The sequence below is a fragment of the Myotis daubentonii genome, chromosome 9 (assembly GCF_963259705.1).
Source record: "Myotis daubentonii chromosome 9, mMyoDau2.1, whole genome shotgun sequence".
Taxonomy (NCBI): Eukaryota; Metazoa; Chordata; class Mammalia; order Chiroptera; family Vespertilionidae; genus Myotis; species Myotis daubentonii.
Window position 1 is genome coordinate 80,858,385 of NC_081848.1, and position 16,640 is coordinate 80,875,024.

Below are 16,640 nucleotides of genomic sequence, written 5' to 3' on the forward strand. Positions count from 1 at the left end.
GCGGCTGGAAGGTCCAGTGAGCTGCTGTGTACAACACACGAATGTGCCTGGCACAGACTACATCACGGTGTCTGACCCGGAAGTGACATGAACTGTGTGCCCTATTATTTGGGAATGTGGCTCTTCCTCCTGTGGTCCTGGCAGGCTGTTGGGAACAGACGCCAGACTGTTTGTACCCGCCCAATGGAAAGCCTTGTATCAGGATGTGGGAGCATCAGGCAGGCAGAGAGCCCTGGGGGAGGCCCCGCCAGTCTGGGGTCTGCAGGTACTGACTGCGAGACCAGAGGCAGGCCACCCAATCTGTCTGGGTCAGGCCTTGTCTGAACCCACTGGTAACCATAAGAGGATAAAGCTTTTAATAGAATGCATCAATTGTTTTGATTAATTTCCTGCAAGTGGAAATAGGCCTATAAGACAAATAACAACAACAAAAAACACAGAAAAACTTTTTTATTTTAATAATTGGAGAGAAAGTTATAAAATAGACAACACAGAGCCTTTTGACTCCCTCAGATTGGCAAGGAACACAGGGATACAGACATGTAAACAAACAGAGCTTCCAGATGTTATTTTGTCCTATAGAACTTCCAGAACACAGCAGCGCCCATGCTCTGCAGGCAAGTAAAGCAAGTCTCCATGCAGAGGGCAGCGAGAGGCTCCTTGCCCTCAGCCGGGCTGTGCGATGCTGCTCTCTCTGGGCAAGTCTTCAGGGGTGGCCCAGCGGCTGTGTTCTGTGGACCACTTTCAAGTGTAACTTCTCGCTCTTCTTCAACCCCTGCCCAGCTCTCCCCTCTGACCCACGCCCCGTTCCTGTTACTAGCAGGAAACCTGCCAAGCTAAGGGAGCCTGGCGAGTCCCTCAGTTGGAGCCACTGGCTCGAGACCCAGCCTTGCTACTTGAAAAACAGAAAAAAGGCTACAAACATAACTTATTAGCCATCTAATACTGTCCTCCTGCTACAGGTTTCTGATGTGTCCCAATTTTTGGCTGTTGTTCTCAGGTTTTTGACTCAACCAGGAAAAGAGCAGGCCTTGTGGCCTGGCCTGCACTCTTCTGTGGTTCAGGCCACAGCTCTGGGCCTCTCAAAGATTCTCCCCACCTGGCTCACCCCTGAAGCTAGACCCAGACAAGCCCTCGACCTCCAAAACCGTGAGCTGTTACGCACAAGTCTGTTATCTGAACAGAAGGCCCTTGGTCGGCCCAGGCTGCCTGGAAGCAGTGGGAGGGAGGCAGAGCTGTGGGAGGGAAGAGCAGATGGGATGTGCTGTCCTGGTGGCAGGGGACCAGACAAGGCCCGAGGAAGGACACAGGTAGCAGGAAGCTTGGGGCGTCAGGGTAGCCACCCCAGAACCACGGCACAGAGCACGTGAAATGTCCAGGATAAATAGAACCTCATGGGAGAGAGATAAGCCAGCTCCATCCTCTCTTAAAAATAGTCGCCATCAGCACCAAAAATATATTAATATCTATACATTTGTCATCTTTTAAAAAAAGGGAATAAAACCTCCTTGGCACCTTGTCATTGATTTTTTAAATGAGGTGATATGTGGAAAGGCCTCCTGTGTGTGCAGGCGCGCACGTCTTCAGTGGTGCACACGCGCCCCGCAGAGGGCAGAGCCCTGCAGCCCTGGGCGTCAGAGGCACTGCCAGGCAGGTCATTGCCAAGCGCCACGGCCGTCTCTCACAGGCTGCTTTTTGCAGGTGCTCCTGGCCCTGCCACCCACAGGGGACCAGCAGCCCCACCCAGTGCTCAGAGGCAGAAAGGTCACAGGACCACCTCCTCTGGGAAAGAGTTCTTGGCTCTGCAGGTGTGCTGCTTCCTCAAAGGCAGTCCTGGCCTGGCCCCTGCCCCAGACGTCTGCCCGTCTGCCCAGAATACAGGCTTGGATCAGCCTCCGCCCAAAACACAAAAAGGCCGACATGAGCAGAGGTCAGTGCGGGGCCGAGTGAGCACACATCCTGGGGCTTCAGTCCCGATCGCCAGTGTTCCAGCAGGAGGCCGCAGGAGGTGGACTGGCCAGGCCGCAGGGTGGTGGCCCTTCCTGGGCCGGACGGCGCACTCAGAGGTGGTGGTTGCTCTGCAGCAGGGAGTTGACGGTGTTCTGCAGGGCCACGGCCACCTTCTTGGAGGTCTTGCGCAGCAGCGGGCTGTCAGGGTGGTGCTCCTTCAGGTGCAGGATGTGGCCCTCCTGGCTCTCGGACGTGCAGCCGCACTCCTCGCACACGTACAGCTTGGCCCGCCGCTCCTTGTATGCGTACTTCTGCTGCACGCCATGGATCTTCTTGAGATGAGACTCCAGGGAGCAGCGCTGCGTGAAGGCCTTGTCACACAGGCTGCATTTGTAGGGCCTCACGCCTGCGAGGAGGACAGGGCTGGGCGTCAGGGACCTGACAGCAGCTTCCCGGGCACAGGAAGGCCCGGCCACCTAACTCTGGGGAAGAGGAAGGGACGGAGGCCTGTGCATCTCCAGCTCCCCGAGGGCCCTAGCTGCTGAGCTGAGGACGGCTTCTGCCCTGAGCTCCGGTGCCCCTCCCAGCCCCCCACCCCCAGACAGCAGGCCTGCCGAGTGTCCCACGTGGCCTCAGGCAGGCGCCAACCACGGGGCTCCTCTCACCAGTGTGGGTGCGGACGTGTCTCTTCAGGTCGAAGGTGTCGTTGAAACCCTTCCCACAGTAGGTGCAGAGGTGCCTCTTGACGTCGTTGTGACACTTCATGTGGCGATTCAGCATGCGCTGGTAGGTGAAGGCCTTGTGGCAGATGTGGCAGGTGAAGAGGTCTCCACTGGGGCTGTCCCCCAGCGTCACCTGTGGGCAAGGACAGTCTTTGTGACAGATACCCAGCAGTTAGGACTGCAGGTTGGAGGACACAAATGCCAGCCCCCAGACCCTCTGAGGAAGTGACACCACCCGAGGCCACACCTCTGTGCTGCTGGCTCACAGAGATCAGTGGTGACCGGAAAGAATCTCTGAGTCAACGTCAGCCTCCTGTGAGCTTCCCAAGTCCTCTTTCAAGGTTGCCAGCCAGCCCCTTCTTTTCTGGAGACGGGCAGGGAACTCCCTATACAGACAGCCCATTCATCCTCAGCGATTCTACCTGCTAGAACGTTCTCCCCTTCGCTGAGCCCAAATCTTTCCCTGTCGTTTCTGCTCTCCGTCCTCATTCTATGCCTTGGGACAGGGAAAAATGTCCACAACACTGTCTCCTGCACAGCCTTTCCCGGCGGAGACACCGCTGGGAGCCTGGGCCCCTCCAGGTGAGCCCTGCCCCTGGTTTTACTTGAGCCAGGCCTGACATGATATGGTTTGAGTCCCTTTGCTACCTGATGACTTGCTTGCTTATAAGCATTTTTCGTTTTTTGTTTTTTTTTTGTAATTATGGAAAATCTCAAATCTATTCCTAAGTGGAGATGTGGCCTCAACGCCCCACCTCTGTTAATGTTCTGAGGCTGCCTGTACTTGGTGGGTGGCCATCGCCGGCAACTTCTCCTGAGCTTCCTGTGCACTGGGTGCACCTGTCACACCGCACCTCGTCCTCTGTACCCTGGCCCCGGGTAAATGCTCCTTATTGCCAGCTAGTCAAGATCAGGATTCGCCCTAGCCAGTTTTGCTCAGTGGATAGAGCATCGGCCTGCAGACTGAAGGGTCCAGGGTTCGATTCCAGTCAAGGGCACATGCCCGTTGCAGGCTCAATTCCCAGGCAGCCAATCAATGATTCTCTCTCATCTTTGATGTTTCTGTCTCTCTCTCTTCCTGTCCCTTCCTCTCTGAATCAATAAAAATATATTAAAAAAAAAAAAAAAAGACCAGGACTCATTCCAGCACCTGCTCTCCGGTGCCCTCTGCTTTCTCTGCATCCCTCCCTACCTAGTGGGGCCCCAGGCTGGGAGGAAGGGGGTGTGGGGACCAGGGGCGCCCCGATGGTGCTGGCTCTCTGGCCAGCCCAGCACACATCTGGGTGGTTCCCCTTTCATTACAACACACTTGGCCTCCGCAGGAAACAGAGGAAAGAACAGTATCCACTGCCAGCTTCTCCAGGCTTCTGGCACATGGACGGCGCTTCAAGAACGCTTACACTGGATCAGCGCTGCGGGCGCCTCCCGGTCTGGAGCTTTCAGGAAGGAAGGCCCGGCCAGGGCAGCCTGCGCAGGTGCACTCCTCGAAAGCCTGGGGCATGTACCGCTCCACTGCAGAGCACAGCGGGGCGCCCACCAGGCCTGCCCTAGGCGCAAGGCCTCGAGTGGCACTGGGTGAGGCGGAGACTGTTGAGCACGTGCCTCAGCCGATAGCCAACCCCCAGACCGACTCCAGACCTCACTCGCCTTGCTGCCCGGAGAGGGCCCCAGGAGGTGCTGAGCCGGCCTCACTTCTCCCTGATTTTCCTAGGACTTCAGTGTGAACAGGCTCCCCTTGAGGCCAGAAATAAAACTAAACCCCCAGATGGACTCCCAAGGCTTAAATGTCCTTTGAACCCCGCTGCTGCTTCCCCGCATGACAGCCTCACTTTAGAGCCACTTTTCATCTCTTCCAGCTCCTGTCTATGCCCAGTGCAGGGTCACCTCTGCAGAAACCTGGACCCAGACCTCAGGCCGGTCTCCACTTAGGTCTCATTTGTGCCACATCTCCTGGGCTGTTCCTCAGAGACAGTGTGAGGTCAGTACCTTCATCTTGGTGCGCAAGAAGCCGTGGTCTCTGCTCTGGGGGTCTGCCAGGCGGCCCATGTCTTCAGATGGCAGCTGGGCCACCACGCAGGGTCCAGAGGCCACGCTGTAGCCGGAGTCTCGAAGGCTCATGTCCAAAGCCAGGGGGCACGAAGGGGGCTCAGCCACTGATGGCTCTGGCTCCGGGCAGGGCTGTGGCGGATAGAAGCCCAGGCTGACTGCAGAGAGAAGAATGGCCAGGTGAGGGGCTTGGTGGAGAAAAGGGGATTCAGTGGGATTTCAGGAAGGCTCCCTGGCACTTAGCTGGCTGGAACCTGGAGCCTCCATCCCACCCCTGGCAGGCATGTGGCAGAGCAGGGCTACCCCCAGCTCACTACACATTGCACCTCCCTCCTGCCCCATTAAGGTAATTACAGGTGACGCCAGCCAAGCACCTCGACCCACAGGCCTGCCCGCTGAGTAATTTGTGTCTTAGCGGAACTGGGAGGACCAAACCTGCCCTGCCAATTATCCCTCCGGAGCAGTCTGCCTGCCCCACCTGGGCCAGTCCCTCTGGATTCCAGGCCTCATCCCTGCTCCTGCAAGGACAAAGGGCAGCCCTGGAGGCCTGGCCCAGGGACTCATCCCTGCCCCGGAAGAGTTCCTGGTGGCCTGAGCCACCCTGGGCCTCTCCTCTAGGCAGTTTAGCTGCTGGCTTTAGGGCATTGAGTGCTCCAAGCCCCTTCCTCCTCCGATTGGCCAGTCCCTGCCGCTGTAGCCCAGAAGGGCTCCAGGGACCCCCCTCCCACTGGCCCAGCTTGGCAGGCAAACAGGCCAGGTGGGGTGGAGCAGGGAGGAGGTCAGGGAGCAGCAGGTGGATGCTGCGTAACAGTCTCCCGGGCACCTGCCCAGCTGTTACGCAACCCTCCCCCACGGCAGGGACCGCTCGCTGTACAGTGAGGCTGGGCTCCCGCCCTCCTGGGCACCACCGCCCTCCTCGGCACCGATACCTGGCAGCCTTTGACATGACCGCTCCCCACGACAGACACCTCACACTGAACGGGGCCGGGGAGGCTTGGCCCTGGTCCCCACTAGGGAGGAGGAAGAGTTCTGAGTGACACAGGAAACAAGCCTCAGAGCTGGCAGCTGGGGCAAGCAATCTAATGTTTCAGTTTAGTCAAGAATTTTCTTCCAAAAAGGCAAAGCTCTGTACTTAAAGCCCACACGTGAGGAGCATTTTCCAAGCCACAGAAGGAAAAACCCAGAGGGGCCAAGAAAGAAAGGACGAGTGAGCTTCAGGGAGAGGGACTTGGAAGGTTGAGTTGGGGTGTCAGGCCCATGACAAGGCCCACTGCCCACAGCTGGTGAGACAGAGGGACCCAGGCAGGAGGGCTGCTGCCCTCACCTCCTCTCCAGGCCACTGCGACGAGGCCCAGGTGCACAGACGACGTGGGGGGCGGGGGGGGGCAGAGGGACGTACGGATGGAGGGTGAATGTGAGACACCGAAGTTTCGGGAGAGGCCCCGGCTCTCGCCCCCTCAAAACACAACAAAGGTCTGACAGAGGAAGAATGCGCGGCCTGCCGCCCAAACCCGTTCTGCTGGCACTGGCGTCCGTCTGTCCGGGGGACTTTAATGAGCCACCTCATTCCGGGAGTTGATTCACCAGCGCCTGGCCCTGGCCTGGCCCCTGAAGTGGTGTGGCACCTCCCCAGGCCCTGGAAGGCTGGCCAGCAAGCCCAAGCCGGGGGGGGGGGGGGGGAGGTTGGGGGGGGGGGGACACGACTCCTGTCTTGCTGCAAGGGCAGCTGTCTATATACATGGGCTGGGGGGGCTGGGGGACACGGGGGCGTGTCTGAGTGTTGGCAGTTTAGCAGCTATTACAGATCTTGGCCAAGAATTCAAAGCTGAATGACTATTTCCATTCCTCAGTCCAGGTAATGGAACCTCTACCCTCTCCTGTCTTTCGGTGTCGGAGGCGTGAGTGAGGCTCCGGAGAGTGGGAGCCGGGCGCACGCGCACATGGAGCAGCAGAGGGAGGAGGGACAGCAGGTGAGCCAGCCGGTGTGGCTCACGGTTCCCTCCTAATAAATGGGCTCATGGGTAGTGTTCCAAGGATCCACGCCAGTTTGGGGGGGACCCCGTGCCTGCCTCTCCCATTACAGAAACCTTGGAATGCTGGTGCTAAGGAACTGGGGATGCGCGCCCACCCGGCCTGGCCTCCTTGCTCCTCTAGCTCCCCCGAGGGCAGCCTCATGGCGGCCAGGGTGGGGATGTTTGCCTCATCCTAGCCACCTGCCGAACCTGTCCTCCTGCCACCCCCACGAGCGTGTCCCTGATGCTGCCGCACGCACAGGGAGTGCTCATCGGCGTGCCGCTGCTGTCACTGGGTGTCACCGAGTGTCACTGAGTGGCAGGAGGCAGGAAGCAGAACTGGTTGGGCCCGCCTTGTGCACCTCTGTCCCCTAATTAGATGTTTCCGGCAAGGCGGTGGCCGCTGTGGCTATTCATTGCCCGCCCACAGCTGTGGCGTGTGGCAAGGCCAAGGCCAAACCAGCCTGGCCCTCTCCTCACTCCCTCAGGGGGTTTGCGGGTTCCCCTTCTGTTGCCCAACTTGCCTCTACCTGCATGGCATTGAGGGCAGAGGCCCAGAGCAGCCGCCCATCTGAGGGCCTTCCCCTCCCTCACCTCAGCAAGTCCTGTCTTTCTTGGATTGAAAACTACTGGGCCCTTCCTGGCCGGTGTGGCTCAGTTGGTTGAAGTGTCGTCCCACATACCAGAAGGTTGTGGGTTCGATCCCTGGTTGGGGCACATATGGAAGGCAACCAATCGATGTGCCCTCTCACATCAATGTTTCTCTCCCTCCCCTTCATCCCCCGTCTCTAAAATCAATAAGCATATCCTCAGGTGAGGATTAAATCTTTTTTTTAAAGCTACTGGGCCAAATAGTGCCAGGCCCTGCTCCGTCTAAGGCAGCCGTGGGCAAACTACAGCCCGCGGGCCGGATCCGGCCCGTTTGAAATGAATAAAACTAAAAAAAAAAAGACCGTACCCTTTTATGTAATGATGTTTACTTTGAATTTATATTAGTTCACACAAACACTCCATCCATGCTTTTGTTCCGGCCCTCCGGTCCATTGTGGCCCTTAAGTCAAAAAGTTTGCCCACCCCTGGTCTAAGGCCTCAGGCCAGGCCTGGGCACGAGGTCTGGTCTCAGCTCTCTGGGGAGAGAGAGCAAGTGAAGCAGATGCGAGGATGCACAGCCTCTGAGCCTGGGGCTGGGGCTGACCTGGGGGGTGGGGGTCCACTCAGCTCTGAATGAGGTGGGGGGAACCCACTGCGTCAGTACATCCCAGGTTGGTGTTAGGCCACCTGACACCCTTATCAGCAAGGGCAGGGGTCTTGTGCCGTCTCCTCCAGCCCCAGCAGGTCAGCGAGCAATGCCCGAAAGAAAGCCAGTGCCAGCCAACTGGCAGAGGCCGCAGCCCCGGGAGCACAATGGGTCTGTCCCTCAGCTTGGCGCTTCCATTCTCTCATTCCATTTCTCTCAGGCAGTGTCTTTCCCCGCTCCCCACCCACTTTTCATGCCGCGTCTGTAATGAAGTTGAAACTCTGCACTCAGCCCTCACACTAGGTGGACAGCCCTGGCCAGGAACTAAGGCCCGTTTGCATCCTTCCTACCCTCCCGTTCAGCACAGGGCTGGGCATCCTGCAGGGTCCACACAAGACTTGTTGGAAGTGAACAGCGTTAAAAAGAAACCCCGATATCAACAAAGCCCATGCTTCGCTCCTGTCCTCCCTGTGCCCTCACAGCTCTCCTGCTGGGACAAACAGGTTGGCAGCCTGGGTGACGGCACCCCACGGGACAGGTAGGAGTCCCATCTAGCCCACTGCCCAGGCCCAAGTTGCTCTCTGTCCCCATCCACTGTCTGGCTGTCTGCTCTCCCAGCCTTGCTCCCTGGAGAGCTTGGTGACAAGTCGTTCACTGTCGACACTTCCTAGGAATCACAAGAGTAATCATCACCAGCCCCATGAGGGTAGCTCAGTTGGCTAGAGCGTTGTCCCGATACGTCAAGGTTGTAGGTTCAATCCCCATTCAGGGCACAAACAAGAATCAGCCGACGAATGCATAAGTAAGTGGAACAACATCTCTCTCTCTCTCTCTCTCTCTCTCTCTCTCTCTCTCTCTCTCTCTCTCTCCCCCACTCAAATCATTTAAAAACATCATCATCATCATGATCACCAGAGGCCTAATCTCTCCCCGCCCCCACATGTGTATTCTGGGACCCACAGCTGACTTTCGTGGCCTTCAGGGCCAGGTGAGGAAACACCAGTCTCCCGCACAGCAGCCTGTCTGCCTCCTCGGGGTGGGCATGTGCTGAGGAACTGGCAGAACAGGCAGCAGGGGCTCGAAGCAGAGGAGGGGGTGGTTGGGGGCCTGCAAGAGGCCCTGGGATGCCCATGTCATTCCAGTTTCCAGGGGCCATCTATCTTCAAGAGCCTTTCTGGCCTCCCGAGATTGAGAGACTGAGGTTGCACTTAAGGCCTCGGAGGACTTGCTCGGTGGGAGTTTCCCCTTCAGACCATGAAATGGAATTCGGCCCCTGGGTACAGTGGGTCCGGGCATCCTCAAGAAACCAGCATTACTCCCAGCACTGCAGTCAACATTGACATAACAAAGGAGGAACGCCAGGGGAGACGGGGAGAGGGGAGTGAAGGGCACCGTGGTAGCATCTTAACCTTAACTGCAAACCCTTTCACCTCCCAGCGTGCATGCAGCCATCTCCCACCCCTGTGGCCCCCAGCCACTCCTGGGCTTGTCCTTGGCTTTGGGAGGACAATGAGGCCCAAGGGAAAGGTTCTGCCCTGGGGACGTGTGTGGGGGAACCTCTTGAACTGTGCCTCAGGGCGAGAGCCTGGAGTGCTGGTGGGACTGGGCCCAGGGCCTTCAGTCAGTAAAAGTACAACTCCTTCCGCGCTCTCTGGTGTTTCAGGGTCTCAGAGGGCCCTGGCGGGAAGGTCAGGCCTCAAACACTTCCCTGTTCCCAGCCCCTGCAGTGCCTCTCAGGGGGATGGATGGGGTCAATGCTTAACTGGTCACAGCGTGCCCGGTCTGTGAGGTGGGGTGACGGAAACGTGCCCAGCCGGCTCCTGGGGTCACAGTCGACTGGTGATGGATGGCCCAGCCAGGGGACAGGCCAGCCCCCCCACCTCCAGCCATCTGAGGCACCCGAGCGTGGCCCGAGAACATTCCATTTCTCATTTCCAAAAACGGTGGGGACACTCTCCAGTGCGCCACATGGCTTTTGAGACAGAATTAAGTTCTTTAACTTCGACCCTTTACTTGACTCCACAGGGTTCTCCCTGGCCAGAGCGATGAGGCCACCTCTCACACGCACCTCCATCCTGCAGGGCGAGTGGCCGGCAGGCCTCCCCACCTGGGTCACAGCAGCAGGTGGCAGACGCCCAGAAGCCCTCCTCAGCGCCCGCTGGCACAGCCCTGGGCTGGAGGTCCCCTCAGCCACCCACCGCGGCCACCAGAACTGCGGGGGGGGGGGGGGGGGATCACCAGGCAAAGAAGTCAATGATTTCGGCAAACGGAATTTCTTTGTCCTTTGTAAAAGTCAACACATGCTCTGTTCCTGATTGGGATGTGAAATAAAACTAAAAATAACAGCACAGCGAGTCTCCTGCAAGGCTCTCAGCTCACCTTTACCACAGTCCAAGTTCAGTTATCAGATCCCAGGGAGCAGCTAAGCAGCAAGTCAAACACAGGTGAGGGAGGAGGCGGGAGGGGGGCCCTGCTGGACCTGGAACCCCCGCCAGGAACGCGGGGAAGCAAGAAACTGTCAACAGCCCGGCGCCGCGAGTCCACCTCCGGGGGGAGGCAGCTCACTCCCCTCTGCCCGTTCCCCGCCGGAGCCCCGGGGTGCGGAGGCCACGGACCGGGGGCTCGGCCCGAGAGAAGGCTGCGCTGGGACACATCCCGCCAGCGCCGCGGGCCTTTGGGCCCCGGTGGGTCGGCCACCCAGGTAACCACAGCACCTTTTCCAGAAACGTATTCGGGGGAGAAACTGAGGCAAGAGCCCTCACAGGCCCCCACCGCCCTCATTTCTCCACTTTCCTCCAAGGCCTGGGGCGGTGCCAGGGAGCCCGCGGATCAAGGGTCAAAGTCGGTTGGTTAATTACAGCCTCTCCCCCCTTGGAGGCGCTGGCCGGGTGTTTGGCACATCCCGCCGCACCCCCAGGCCCGGGGAGGGGGCGTCCGAGGAGCGGGCTTTCTCCAGGGGGCGGTTTGCTGGGGGCGGGGGAGGGGGAGGGGGCGGCCACCCGGAGCAGAAGGTTCTGGGGCCGAGGGAGGAAGAGGCCGCCGCGTGAGAAGCAACGCAGGTTACTCATTCCGAGTGGCCTCCGACGCCGCGGTCCAGGCGTTTCCCCAAAGTAAACGGGGTGCACCGCCTCCCGGGGCCTGGTTCCCTGGCGGGGGGCTGGCCGCCTTAACACCACTCCCAGCTCAACTGTGCCCGCTGCCAGGGGGGAGCAGGCGTTTGTCACGGGGGTGGGCCCTGGTCCCCTCTGTCTCCGGGCCAGGGGGCGCCCCGTCGCCGGCCCTCACCGCGGCGCCCTCCCGGCCCGCCGTGCAGGTGGGGAGCGGAGAGGCCGGCGCAGGCGGCCCACCCTCGGGTTTTCTCTCACGTTTCGCACAAATCTCAGCCGAAACTCCAGCTCGCTCCCTGCCCCCCAAAGTGGCATCGCTCCAGTGCCCTCTTCCCGCCTCATAAAAGTCCCGACTTTCCGGATTTACGACGCGGGAGCGGGGGGTCGCCTGAGCGGTGACACACCCGGTTGCCTCCCCTGCGCCGCGGCTCGGGCCGGTGGAGGGGGGGGGGGTCGCCGCTCGGAGACGAGCGCCTCCGACCCGCCCGCTCCCGCCCGGCGCGGGGCCTGGGAACTGCGCTCCCCCGGCGGGCGGCCCCGGCCCCCGCCCTCGCCCCCGCCCCCACTCCTCTCCTTCCGCTGCCCCTGCCTCCCCTCCCCCCCGGGCCGCGGGCTAACGGGGCTGCGGCCGCTGGAACCTGAAATCGGGCCGCCGGCCACTGCGCCTCACGCGTCCGCCCTCCCGACGGGGCCCGGGCTGGCGGGCGGCGGGGCCTCGGGGCCTCGGGGCCGCGGGCCAGGCCTCACCTGGCACGTAGATCTCGCCGCGCTCCTCGTCCGGGAGTTCACTCCAGTTCCTCTTGCACGTGGAGACGCACGGCTTCTTCACTAGAAACGCGCGCGGCATTTTCGAACCCCGCTCGCCCGGCACCGTCCGCTTCCGTCACCAAAGCCGGCGCCGTCCACCGTCCCCGCCGGGGAAGGAGGCAGGTCAGCGGAGAAGTCGCCGCGGCGCCCCGCGTTCCGCCGAGAGACCGTGGCCGGACGCCGCGCGCCGTTCCCAGCTCCTCAGAACGAGGTCGCCGGCAGCCAGGTGCGCCGGGCGGGAGGGGGCCGCGGCAGGTGAGCGTCTCCGGGCTCGGCTGGCGTCCCCGCGCCGCTCGGGAGTCCTCAAGTGCGAGCCGGCCGGCCGGGCTCACGCTTTATTGGCTCGCGGCGGTGTGTGTTGGTGGCTGGGGCGGGGAGCGGGGGTGATCTGAACTAATTAGCTTGGAGCGGCCCGGGCAGCGACGGCGCATGCGTTGGGAAATAACGGTGACAACCCACCTATTTGTTACCTGTCGAACCGGTTTTCATTCCGCTGCTGGTGAGGTGGCCTCGCGGCCTGGGCGGGGTGGCCGGGCGGGGGCGGGGGGCGGGCGCCGGGCACCCAGCACCCGGCGGCCCAACCAGCCCAGCCGCCGCCCGCCCGCCCAGACCTCCCCGACGGGGCGCAGCGTTCGCCAACGGAGTTTGGGAGTTTCGGAGGGAGCAGGGGAGGGGAGGAGGCAACGTTATTTGCACCGGCGCTCGCACGCTCTGCGGGTGATGAAATGAAACTCGCCCAACTGGGTCCGGCCCGGCCCGGCCCGGCGCGCCCCGGGCGCCTGGGGAGGCGCGAAACCGTCGGGCGGGAACGGGCGGCCCGGCCCACACTTGTTGAACCCGGCCCGGGCCCAGATAGCCCAGGAGCCCGATGGCTGGGCTGAGCAGTGCGTGGTTCGGCCCAGAGGTATTTGCTGGGCGCGGACTCCGTGCGGGAGGGCACGCGGGGCCCCGGAGCGCTCCGGCCGGTGGGCCGACGGGCGGCTACACGCAGGGCCGCCATGGAAAGCGGAGAGCGCCGAACTCGGGCCGGAAAGTGTGGAAGGCTTCGTGGAGGAGGGGGCGTTGAAACCGCTCTGAGTCCACCGAGATCCCGAAAGGCGCCAGGCCTTAGGCAGTGGGGTTTACACTGGCGCAAACACCCTCGTCTTTGTCCCAAATGGACGGATTTCAGGTACAGCAATGCCGGAGAGCCGCGGACTCCATAGGAAGTCAGTCCCGGCCTGGCTGCAGCCAGGACAGGAAGCTCATGTCGGCTTCCCCCTAGAGCCCACCCTTGGCCGAGGTTCTGCCTGGGACCTTCCCCAGCCTTTCATCGTGCTCTGCCCAGTGCCCAGGCCGAGCTGGAGGGAGACCCACCCTCCTCAGAACCTGTGGAGCGCTGGTGGCCTCCAGGAGGCTTGCCCCTTGGACGCTAGGACTCAGCTGAGCTTCTCTTACTGACATAGTCAGGGCAGGGACCGGACCCTTCTTTTTCGCTCTCTCCCTGCCCCATAATAAACATCTCGTAGTCCCAGCCACACACACCTTCCTCACATATTGAATGTTTGCTGGAACAGATTAGGAGGAAATGAGTCTGAAAAATGAATTCACAGTTCAAAAGTCACAAGAGAAAAGGGTAGGGTAGCCTGCTGATGGTGGCCTTTCGGGCATCCAGTTGAAGAGGACAGTTTTTCAAGGGGTGGCCCTGTACATCCCCCACGGGACGTCTGTGGAGCATCCAGCTGGGTGGGGAGAGTGTGGCTCTGGGGGGCAAATGAACCTCCTCCTCCACTCCTTCCTGGAACCTGGAGGTTTAGCTAAGGGGCTTTCCTTTCCATCCTGCTTCTTTGTCTGTCACCTGAGAATCCTATCACCACCTCCTAGGGTCCCTGTGAGGGGGATGTGGGCTTGGCAGTGGGGGTAATATTCACCTCACCCTTCCCTTTCCTTTCCAGGGACCTGCCTTCAGGCAGCCCATGTCTGCCTGTCAACCTTCCACTCTTATCCCAGACTGTCTCTTTCAACTGACCCTAAGTGAGCACCTACTATGCACTTCCCTTTCGGATAAATCCTGGAGAAACAACATTGACTAACACAGTCTACCTAGGAGAGAGATGAATTTGGCTCATTCACTCAGTCCATATTGATTGAGCACTCTGGTTGTGCCAGACCCTGACGGGGCTGGTACATAGTAAGTGCTTAGTGAGTGCCCTGTTGTAGTCTTCAGAGGTGACCCTGGATACAAAAGGCAGTCTTTTTCATGGACTGGGAAGCAACGCAGATGTCCCCACGTGTGGAAAGTTACACAGTGTTTGGAATGAGGCCACAGGGAGGGAGTGATGTTCGCCCATGCCGTCCATGCTCTCTCTTCATACCTATCCTGTGCCTGGCATAGTGGGTTAGCAATATTGATTGAATGAATGAATATCCAATTTTTCTTGATTCATGTGACCCATTCAGCTTTTCCTGTTCCAACTTTTGGTATACTAGTACACAGAGATACAGAGCAAAGTTCTTTGTTTGTGTTTTGTTGTTGCTCTTAATCCTCATCTGAGGGTATTTTTCCATTGATTTTTAGAGAGAGTGGAGGGGGAGAGACAGAGAGAAACATCACTGATGAGAGAGAATCATTAATCAGCTGCCTCCTGCATGCACCCTACTGGGGATGGAGCCCAGGCATGTGCCTGACCAGGAATCGAACCGTGACCTCCTGGTTCATAGCTTGATGCCCAACCACTGGGCAACACTGGCCAGCCAGAGCAAAGTTCTTTATTATAAAGAGAACAGTAGTGCAAATTCAGTCATAAGAGGCAACTGGCGCTGGCTGTCAGGGAGACTGGAGAGTCCTGGGGACTGTGGAGAGTGTGCTATCTGCAGGGGCAGTGACAGTTGAGCAGAGAAACCCAATGTGGCCACATCTGTCCGTTTTCCAAGAGAAATAGGAAATCCAGGTTAGTATGTGAATGCTATCAGTTTAAAGTCGACTCGAAAAATTTTAAAGCAGAATCTAATCTAATAAAAGAGAAACATGCAAATTGACTGTACCTTCGCTATGCCCCCAAACCACACCCACCAGCCAATCAGAGTGGCTATATGCAAATTAACCGAACCAAGATGGTGGCTTGCAGCCATGGAGCTGGAGAAAGCAGGAGGCTTAGGTTACCCTAGCGATGGAAGAAGCCAAGCTCCCCGCCTGCCCTGGCCAGCTTTGGCCTCCGCTGAAGGCAAAAAAGTTTCAATTATAATCCCAGATACCTGCTTCCAGCCAGCCTCCACTGGGAGCTTGGGTGGGTGGGGGCGGTGGCCAGCCTGCAAACAGCCATCAGCCCCTCACCCAGGCAGGCCAGGCACCCCTGCGGGGACCTCCATCCTGAAGGGGCTGTGCCCAGCCTGAAAACGGCCCTCAGCCCCTCACCCAGGCTGGCCAGACACCCCAGGGGGGACCCCTAACCTGAAGGGGCTGTGGCCAGCCTGCAAACAGCCATCAGCCCCTCACCCAGGCTGGCCACACCCTCATGGGGTGAGGGTCCCTGCTGGGGGGCTTGGCCAGCCTGCAAACAGCCATCAGCCCCTCACCCAGGCTGGCCAGGCACCCCAGGGGGACCCCCACCCTGATCCAGGATACCCTTCAGGGCAAACCAGCCGGCCCCCACCCATGCACCAGGTCTCTATCCTATATAATAAAAGGGTAATATGCAAATTGACCCTAAAAGCAGAATGACTGGGAATGACTGGTCACTATGACACACACTGACCACCAGGGGGCAAATGCTCAATGCAGGAGCTGCCCCCTGGTGGTCAGTGCGCTCCCACAAGGGGAGCTCTGCTCAGTCACAAGCCAGGCTGATGGCTGCCAGTACAGTGGTGGTGGTGGGAGCCTCTCCCGCCTCCTCAGCAGGGCTAAGGATGTCCGACTGCAGCTTAGGCCTGCTCCCTGCTGGCAAGTGGGCATCCCCCGAGGGCTCCTGGGCTGCCAGAGGGATGTCTGACTGCCAGCTTAGGCCCAATCCCCCGGGGAGCGGGCCTAAGCCAGCAGGTGGTTATCCTCCGAGGGGTCCCAGACTGCAAGAGGGCACAGGCCTCTAGTGAATTAAATAAATAAAATACCTACTAGTATGTGGGTCGGATTTGTCTCAGGCTAATGGTGTGTAGCTTGTGGTTCATGGGCAGCTCTGGAACCAATGTGTACGAACTTGGGTAAACACCAAAGCTAAACTATGAGCTCCATGAAGACATTGTCTGCTCTGTTCACACGATGCCAGTTAGATATTATTCCTTCATTCCTTCATTTAGTCAACAAGTATTAATTGAACATCAGCTGTACACTAGGCACATAACCTGTAAAGGTCAACAGAAAGCTAAGGAAACTATTATTGTGACACAGGACTTTAGTGACGGGATAGCGACAGACAGGGGTGCTGAGATCTGAAAGAGAGGTAGGAGCCAGCTGTGTAGAGCTGGGAAGAGCCTGACCTGCAGAAGGAACAGCTGGTGCGAAGACTCCAGAGTGGGAGTAAGCCTAGTGTGTGCGATGAACCGAAGGGAAAGGCGGCCAGATTGGGAGGGGAGGGGAAGGGAGGGTGTGGGAACTGAGGTTGCAGAGGCAGGTGGGCCACATCGTGTGAGTCCAGTGCGGTGGGGGCTCAGGGTCTGGTAATGGGGGAATGGAGTGTGTTTGGAGGAGGGGTGTGTGTGAGGATGGCAGTAGGGAGACCAGTAAGGGAGGCTGCTTTTATAGTTGGAGCAGGAGGTGACAGTGGCCTGGGTCAGTGCCAGCAGA

At 59.4% G+C, this 16,640-nt stretch overlaps 1 protein-coding gene across 3 annotated transcripts; it reads right to left on the reverse strand.

Annotated features, from left to right (window-relative positions):
* Nucleotides 1-440: 440 nt before the first annotated feature.
* Nucleotides 441-12,251, reverse strand: OVOL1 (ovo like transcriptional repressor 1). Of its 3 annotated transcripts, XM_059710063.1 has the most exons (5): nt 11,822-11,897; nt 10,075-10,179; nt 4,659-4,876; nt 2,616-2,805; nt 441-2,356 (listed from the first exon to the last, which is right to left on the reverse strand). In XM_059710063.1, exons 3-5 carry the CDS (start codon nt 4,788-4,790, stop codon nt 2,061-2,063), a joined length of 618 nt encoding a protein of 205 aa, XP_059566046.1. In that variant the 5' UTR covers nt 4,791-4,876; nt 10,075-10,179; nt 11,822-11,897; the 3' UTR covers nt 441-2,060. The 3 variants fall into 3 exon arrangements, with proteins under 3 accessions (XP_059566046.1, XP_059566043.1, XP_059566045.1); XM_059710060.1 differs by lacking the exon at nt 10,075-10,179 and having other exon boundaries at nt 11,822-12,251; XM_059710062.1 differs by lacking the exons at nt 10,075-10,179; nt 11,822-11,897 and adding an exon at nt 10,347-10,439.
* Between the last annotated feature and the right edge of the window lie 4,389 nt (nt 12,252-16,640).